This window comes from Gavialis gangeticus, unplaced genomic scaffold (genome assembly GCF_001723915.1).
Source record: "Gavialis gangeticus isolate Ggan-Ray unplaced genomic scaffold, GavGan_comp1, whole genome shotgun sequence".
NCBI classification, from domain to species: domain Eukaryota; kingdom Metazoa; phylum Chordata; order Crocodylia; family Gavialidae; genus Gavialis; species Gavialis gangeticus.
Window position 1 is genome coordinate 1,819,570 of NW_017728995.1, and position 9,091 is coordinate 1,828,660.

General features: G+C 41.5%; 1 protein-coding gene across 4 annotated transcripts in view; it reads left to right on the top strand.

The window, feature by feature from the left end:
* Window positions 1-9,091, top strand: part of MED12L (mediator complex subunit 12 like) — a 412,540-nt gene that overhangs the window by 308,026 nt on the left and 95,423 nt on the right. For 3 of the 4 annotated variants that reach the window (XR_002095000.1, XM_019503138.1, XM_019503140.1), the window contains exons 21-23: window positions 5,212-5,439; window positions 6,699-6,840; window positions 7,995-8,115. Coding sequence is in view for 3 of the 4 variants with exons in the window: in XM_019503138.1 (XP_019358683.1) it covers window positions 5,212-5,439; window positions 6,699-6,840; window positions 7,995-8,115 (491 nt within the window). In the remaining variant the exon portion in view is untranslated. The remainder of the gene's footprint in view (window positions 1-5,211; window positions 5,440-6,698; window positions 6,841-7,994; window positions 8,116-9,091) is intronic. The other variant, XM_019503139.1, reaches the window with a different exon arrangement.

Below are 9,091 nucleotides of genomic sequence, written 5' to 3' on the forward strand. Positions count from 1 at the left end.
GACAGGACAAAGGCAGAATCAACAGGTAGCTGGTAATATCCATTTGTTGTTTTTTTAATGGGCTGCTAAACACTGAATTAAGGGTGTTAAACACTGTGTGATCAATTCCCTGCTGCACTGCTCAGAAGTGGGGGGAACCCCTCCCTAATCAAAGCATCCTGTCTGATGGGGGTGGGGAGGGCTAGCCATGCCCCCCTCAACTCGGTGCTGGGAGGGAAGGGAGGGCTGCTGTAGTGTACCCTCTCCCCTCCACTGCAGGCATGTGCCTGCATTTCTAAGATGTCTTAGAAACTAATTTAGCCTAGCCAGGTTAGACTAACCTGCAAAGATTGAATCAATTCAGGCTTTTTTGAATGTCTGTCCCCAGTCTTGGTATTTGGGTTTGTGAGATTTTACATTGAAAACATTTGGTGCCTTGATTTAAAATCAGTATCTTTCTTGTTAGACCTCACAAGCTGCATTTTTGCCTTTTAAATAATGTTTCATACACATTTACCTGCTGTACAACTAAAAAGTACAATCGCCATTTTTTTCTATTTACCTGTGTCATTTTTACCTTTGGGGTATGCATGTTTCAAGTTTGTGCCTCAGAAGGAAGAGAGTCTGTTGTTATTCAAATAGATTTACAAATGTATGGGAACACTGGCCTTCTGCACCATTGCTTCATAAATAAATTATATATGTATGAAGCACAGAACTGTTTGCAACCTACAAATTTGTTTTAAATATAAAATAGCAATAAAACTATTTTATTGTGATCTTATAATCATCTTGGAAGATGGCATCCAGTACTATATGAAAATCTTAGCTGAATTTCCAAATAGCACTTTTTTTTACTTGAAGCATAGATTCTTCAATTCCGTGTGATTAGAAATAGATAATTTTAAAATGCAGGCCCTTAATTGCTGGTAATTATAGAGGAAAAAGAGATGCTCCTTAACTATAACAGTATCTGAGATACTGGAAGCATATTTATTTATTCTTGTGAGGCACCTTGCTGCAATGTGTAATAGTTTACTCAGTTAATCTTTCATCTATTTTCTGCACTCCCCCCCCTTATTTTCCCTCATTTTACAAATTTAAAACTGCATTAAAATTCATAGCTTCAGTTGTGCTTAATTCACAGACTAGAGTCTTGTCTTATTTACACTTCAAGGTTTGAGACATGGCTTTTTGTGTAATACTAAACAGTAAATATGCCCAAGCTTTACTGAGGCAATTGGCTTGCTTTAGTTAACTTTTACCAAACTTCCTTTTAAAAAAAACAAACCCATTTCTTTCATTTTTTGTGAGTTTTATGTCCACACATTTCCTTATGGGAAATTCACTTTACAAACCTACTCTGCTTGTATGGTTCCCACTATATCAGCCACTGTCAAGAAGAAAGAATTCTGTTTCAGTCCATGGAACAAGGTAACATTTTTCCAAAGCTCTTAACTTAAGTCCTGTTTTCAAAGGACTTTGAAAGGGATGGCAAGGAGGCAGAAGGAAGCCACACATGCGGCCCTTCCCCTCCAGCCTCCTTTAAGAGGATTTCTGGAGTGCAGCATGTGTTGAAGTCCTTAGAGCCTGCAGAGGCACCGTCTTTCAGCCCAGATCCACCTGCCTTGGTCTTGTTGGGAGCCAGGGACTGGAGGCTCCTTCTCTCTGTGAGCATTTCACTGCTTTGGGACTAGGTTCATTGATTCATAGATAGTTAGGGGCTGGAAGGGACCTTGTAGATTATCAGGTCCAGTCCCTCTACACTAGTCAGGAAAAGACAACTGGGGTCAAGTGACCCCAGCAAGGTGACTGTCCAGTCTCCTTTTGAAGATTTCCAGGATAGGTGACTGTACCACCACTGGAGGGGGTTTATTCCACAGTCTGGACACCCTGACTGTGAAGGAGTTTTTTCTGGAGATGAGCCTGAAGTGGCCTTCCAGGAGTTTGTATCCATTGCTCCTGGTCTTCCTCAGGGGTGCCCTGGTGAACAGCTGTTCGCTGAGTTCTAGATGTATTCCTGTGATGTAGCGGTAAGCCTCTATCAAGTCCCTTTTCAGCCTTCTGTTCTGTAGGCTGAAGAGGCCCAAGTTCCTCAGCCTCTCCTTGTATGGCTTGTCTTGAAAGTCCATGCAGGTGGCTCTTCTCTAGACCCTCTCAAGTTTTTCCACATCCTTGTTGAAGTGCAGCACCCAGAACTGGACACAGTACTCCAGCTGTGGTCTCACCAGTGCGGAGTACAATGGGAGTATCACTTCCTTAGTTTTACATGAGATGCAATGGTTAATGCGTGCCAGTGTGTTGTTTGCCCTGCTGGCCACGGTATTGCACTGCCAGTTCATGTTCATGCGATGGACGATCACTATCCCTAGGTTGCTTTCAGCTGTGGTGCAAGTCAGATTGTCACCACTGAGCCTGTAGGTTTGTTGGGAATTGTTTGCCCCCAGATGGAGCACCTTGCACTTCTGTGTTGAACTTCCTCTGGTTCTGGTCTACCCAACTCTTGATCCTGCCCAGGTCCACCTGCATTTGCAACCTATCTTCTGGCATAGCCACGCTCCCCCATAACTTGGTGTCATCTGCAGACTTTGCTAGCGAGCTTTTCACCTCCACATCCAAATCATTGATAAAGATGTTGAAAAGCATTGGTCCAAGCACAGACCCCTGAGGGACACAACTGGCTACCTCTTGCCAAGACAGCACAGATCTGTTCATGAGAACTCTCTGGGTTCTGCCATGCAGCCAGTTTTCCATCCCCTGAACTGTTGAGCAGTTAAGCCCACAATGTTTGACAAGGATATTGTGGGATACTAGATCAAAAGCCTTTTGGAAGTCTAGGTATATAATGCTGACCTTCTCTCCCATGTCCAGGTGATGAGAGACCTGTTCATAGGAGGAGATGAGATTGGTAAGACAAGACCTACCCACGTCAAAGCCATGCTGGCTTGCACTCAGAATCTTACCCTCAGTGAGCGTATTGCACATAGATTCTTTAATGAGTTTTTTCAGGATTTTCCCTGGGATGGAGGTTAGGCTGATTGGCCTATAGTTGTCCGGGTCCTCCCTCTTCCCCTTCTTGAAGATGGACACAATATTGGCTGTCTTCCAATCCTCAGGGATCTTCCCTGAGCACCACAGTTTTTGAAAGAGTTTCACCAGCGGTTCCACGATGACTTCAGCCAGTTCCATCATCACTCGGGTGAAGTCCATCTGGTCCTGCTGACTTATAAATGTCTAGCTTTTCTAGGTGGTTTTGCACCAGCTCAGCATCCACAGTGGGAAGGCTGTCATTCCCACCATGCCCCCTGTGATCCTTATCTCATTTGTCTTTCCCCTTGGTCCAGTGAAATACTGAAGCAAAGTGGGAGTTCAGCTTTTTCCTGAGTGTCCATTACCACTTGTCCCAAAGTGTTAAGCAGAGGCCACTTGCTTTCATTTGTTTTCCTCCTCCTCCCTACATACCTAAAGAAGGGCTTCTTATTGTCCTTGACTCCCTTGGCTAACTTAAACTCAGTTGCTGCCTTAGCTTTCCTTCTTACATTCTCGCAATGCGAGGCTACATTCTTGCAGTCTCAAAGGAGTGACATGCTCCCAATGAGAAGCACTACCAACACCTGACTCCCAGCAAGACCAAGGCAGGTGGGTCTGTGTTGAAAGAAGCTGCTTCTGCTAGCTCAGAGAACTCCAACACATGCCACATTCCAGAAATACTCTTCAAGGAGGCTGGAGAGGAAGGGCTGTATGTGTGGCTTCCTCCTCCCTCTTCTCTGCTCCCTTCCTGCAGACAGCCCTGGGGGCAGGGTAGGGTTGCATCAGTCCAGCCCCGAATGCATGATAAATAAACCCTGGGAAACCCAAGTTCCCTAAGACTATCTAAAGTAGAGTGCCTTCATCTAATACCTCGTTTGATGAGGGTTAGATCTTTTTGCATGATTAGCCACTTTAAAGCGCTCTGCCGTCATGAATGTGTATCACTGCATGGCTGTAGAGTGCTTTCAGGAGGCCAGTCACAGAAAAAATGTAACTTCTGTCTGCTCCCTATTATGTCAGAGGCTTATATAGCAGCAAGCAATTATTTATGCCCATAGGACCAGACTGTCTGTTCTCTTCTTCTAAGTCTAAATGCCAGCAATTCAACACAGACCTCAGGTATAGATTCTTATTTCCTCAATAGATAAAGAGGTATTTTCATTTTGGGTCTAGAGAATCCAGAGGTTGTTGACCCTAGGATGGCCTTGTTGTGTATTTGGGTATATTCTCTGCATCACAAGTTCCTTCTGTCTAGACATAAATCTCCACTATTGTTAGCTCCTAAGTTTCTTCATTAACTCTTGATATCAGATGAGAATCATTCTAAAATGATGGATTTATTTGAAAGGATTCTGTATATGTGCATTTGGAGTAGTCAGTGCTGTTTGTTAAATATTATACTAACTGCACTTCATGGCAGAGTTCATGGACAGGCTTTTACTAATGCCCAACCAGAATTCAAGGTTTTGGCATCTGTGCTGGCAGCTGGCTTCCAGACCTATTCAGAACTTGAATAGATTAGTGTCTTGACCTGGAAGCTGATAAATAGTTCTTAATTGACATGTGATTAGATAGTACCTGGAATAATGGCTAGATACAGAGATTCTAAAAACCCAAGGCAGATTTGATCTAAGTTGTGCAGTTTTCTGTAAGTGATGTAGGTTAGATTAGTAGCAAACAGAACACTTATTAGCACTTGCGGGGGAGCAGATCTTAGACTGGGTTCTGCCACTTTTAAACCACTCTGTGTGCTGAACTTCTGTTCTGTTACTGGTATAGACAGGTTTTGTGTGCTGAACTTCTGTTCTGTTATGGATGTAGACTGGTTTCCAGTTGCTTCTATCATAAAAGCGTAATGTCTGTACCTGACCAATGTGATTTCATGATGCCGTCATTCTGGGTTTCCTAGTATAGATCTCATTTGCACCTATAGAAATAATCACAACCAATAACTTATCTGTAACTGTGGTTATTTCTACTGTAGAGATCCTGCACTTGTTCTCATTAATTAGTTTCCCTTCCTCCTGCACTGTGGTTTGTTCAGTGTAGTGTAGAATGGAAAGGGGACCAACAGTCTTCCAAAGCAGCATCAGTGTATGTTTATACTATCAGTATATGTTTATACTATATAATGAATACGTATTTCAGCCATCTCAGAGAATAAAATCATTTTTTGTAACTCCCTCTGTTTTTAACCCTCAGTAGTGCCTGTTCAAAGGTAAAGCAAACCATATACAGCAATGTGCAGCCTTCAAATTCCAACCTGTTATGGGATCCAGAGTTCATGTTGGATTTTATTGAGAATCCCTCTGCTCACAGCATCAACTACTCAATGCTAGGCAAGATCCTGAGTGATAATGCAGCTAATCGCTACAGCTTTGTCTGTAATTCACTTATGAATGTATGCATGGGGCATCAAGATGCAGGGAGGTAAGGTCAATTGTTTCAGAATTTGAGCTGTAAGTATTCTGGAAATAAGTGTTAGTGTGGCATTGGAATTAAGCATCTGGGTTATAATTTGATCCAGCTATGGGTTTTAATATGCATGTAATTGAAGTTCCCTCTCTTTACTTATTCCTGCTTCTTTTCCTCTTATGTACCACGTTAGGATAATCTTTGTAATTATTTGTATTGGAAGATGCATTCTTCCTGGGGCTTTTTCAGTGTTGCACTATTTTGTTATTTTAAATTCCCTTCAGCTAAATGGCATCAGGCTGGTTTGTACAAAGTTACAAGGATTAATAATAAATAGTAGCTATGAAGATGGCTTACCATAAATATTGACTTATTTGCATAAGTTGGAAGAGGTGGTTATGCTTTCCTGTAGGTTCCCTGATTTGATAGTAGACTGCTGCCATGGCACAATAATCTCTTCCTGAGAGTGTCTGATTTGAGGAGTGGTCAGTACCACACCCTTGGTATGCTATGTAGTTAAGTCATTAACCTATGGAACGCATCACAACAGGTTGGTGTTGAAGTTAAGAATTTAGCCATTTCAAAGGAGAGGTTGGGCACTTAAAACGATACAAGGAGAACTATAATTTTAATAGCTTACATCGAAATAACTAACAACTGGTTCCAAAAGTAAAATCTCTCACTTCAAATTTTAAACCCGTCTCTACCTAATGAATATCAGATAATCTCACTTCTGTTTTTTGTGAGGTTTCTTGCATAATCTTCTAAGGCGTCTGGTGATGGCAGCTGTCAGAGTTGAAGAATCATAGGTCTGATACAGTAGACCACTACTTACATTAGTTAGTCTCTGGATATCTTCTAAATGGAAGGTGCCTAAGACAGGAGGAGAAAATAGACTGAAATCCTTAACATATTTATTTTTCAAGTTGCTGAAAAGAAGACTGTATGAGGAGCGTAGCCGTGCCCAGCCTCTCTCTGAAGTTTCCTTCCAATAGATGGGTCAATGATAAGGCACCCATTGTCTTTCTCTTGGCAACTTTGCTGCCACTTCTTCCTCTTTTTGTTTGATACATTTTCCCTCTCCTGTCTTTTTTGCCTCTTCTGTTCTTCATCTCCTTGTCTCTCTTTCCCTTTCCGAGTTTAAAACTGGAATGCAGACTGGTATTATTTATGTAGAGAAGCTTCTGTCACTCTTATTATGCACTAAGCTGCTATGACCTAAATGCTTGTTGCTAAATCATTATCTCAGTGGTTTTTTTTCTTTTCTCTTCTAGAATTAACGATATAGCAAACCTCTGTGCAGAGCTGACAGCATGCTGCACAATGCTGAGCTCAGAATGGCTGGGGGTTCTGAAAGCTCTTTGTTGCTCTTCAAATCATGTCTGGGGTTTTAACGATCTGCTTTGCAGTGTGGATGTAAGTTCAGTATATTTTGAAAGAGAAATACTAGTTAACTCAGGTTCTTTGTAGAAGGCTTATACATAATATCTAAAAACTACATGTTGTTGGGTTAGATTTTAGAATTGTATCTGTCTTTTCAAAGTATCTCTTGAAAGTCCTGCATTTTGCTTCATGTTTTAAGAATTGAAGTAGTGTTTGGGCTGCATGTAGAGACATGTCCTTACTCAAACATATCATTTGTTTATTTATTTTCCCCCCCCAGTTAGAATACTGCAATGGTGTAAATTACTAGAGCTATCTGCTGGAAAGAAAGAATGTAAAATTAGGCACTGTTCAAATGACACAAGTGGTCTCACTTTTAAAATGCATGGCCAAGGGGCTTGTACATGACTTATAATGCTGCTGTTGTATTTCACTGATCCTCACTTGGGTAGTGTGAATTGTCCTAGTTTTATTGAAGTTAATGGGGTTATAACTTACACCAGTTTAGAGTCTGGCCTAATATGGATCCTGGTATTTTGGTCATAAATGTAAAGCTATCTGTATAGACCTTGGACTTCTCTTGCTGTATATTAGAAGCTAGGGAATGAGTGTATGTTATCAATTTCCATTTAAAGATAACAACTCCAACAATCAGTCCATTGAATTATTCAGGACAGTTCAACTCCAGAACACTTGGGGATGCATGCTGTGGGTGCCACATGGGCTCCCCAAGATCCCTGTTGTGTGCCTCTCCCTTCTCCACCATCTCCCAACCACTGCTTCTGTGCATGTAATGCAACCCTACAACCCATCTTCTTCTGCTTGTTATGTAGTCAGGGAGCTCACCCAGCCTTCCTACTGTGCTGTCCTGGCCCAGAGACCTCAGTTGCTACTGTTGCCACAGCAGCTGGAGCAACAAGGGCAGTGGTGGCCTCCTCTCTCAGTAACCCCTTGTGGGCCACCAGTTGGACAGCCCTGATATAATTAACTTTAAATAATGGAAGTTTGCCATCAAAAATATTTGGAAAATATATAAAAGAAGGAGTTTGCTTTTTTCTTTTCTTTTTTTATTTTACCCTTAGGAAAGAGGTCTGGCTTACCAGTGGTTAAGGAACTTGGCCAGTAATTACAACATTGCATGTGTGTATTATAATGTGAAAGCATTCCACTATTGTTTTTCTTTCAAGGTGAGTGACCTTTCATTCCATGATTCCCTGGCTACTTTCATTGCTATACTAATAGCTCGGCAGTGTTTTTCTCTGGAGGATGTGGTTCAGCATGTTGCGCTTCCTTCTCTTCTTGCAGCAGGTAAGTAAAAATCAATAGAAACATTGAGCACAAACCTGATTTGTGCTGTTTCATTTTTAGAAAGTTCTTCTGTGTTTGCAGAACTTAACAGTGCATTCTGGAACTGTTTTCTGATATGGAGCACTGGCTATAGCACATGGTAGTGTGCATTTGGAACAGTCTGTTTCCATAAGTATTGATGTCCTGAGAATCAGCAATTTGGCTTTTTGTTAAAGAGTATAAACTTCATATCAAGTGCATTCCACTTTTTTATCCTGTCATCCAACCTACTGTCTCCTACATGAGCAACACATTCAGATAATTGCAAAATTCTTTCAGTTCTTCCCATCAAAAATCCAACCCTTTTTCCAGCTCTCTCAGCTCAATAAGTTCATCTATGCCTTGGTTACTTGCAGTCTCCATTATATACACTTGCCGTAGGTCTTCCTTGCCTCTGTACCCCCTACCTCTCCGATTAGCAGTCCATTGAATACAACCCTCTTCCTCATCCACATCACAAACTCTTTGGAATTCTTCCACTGACTTTCTCTCCCCTTTGATCTCAGGTCTGTCCTTCTTCTCCTTGTTTTAAATACCCTGTGCCAGCTTCACCTTTCCTGTCTTCTTTTCTGCATTCATTTGACCATACTTCTTTTGTTTTTCCAGCCCTCAAATTATTTTCATTAATAAAGTACATGCTGCATATTTGCAATCATTTCACTGTCCCTATCCACCAAACCTACATATATTTTTTCCTTCAAAAAACCTGACACAAACATTTTGCAAGGCCTATAAATGATGACTCCATCAAATTAGATGCTCCAGTTGCATTTAAAATATGACCATGCAAGATAAATTTTTCTTCTGGATCTTCCAGTGAATTGTGTGTTTGATTTGTAAGATAGTGTGGTGGAGACCTTATTTCGGTGTCCTGTTTTCCATAGCTTGTGGGGATCCAGATGCTGAACCTGGGGCAAGAATGACTTGTCGACTTCTG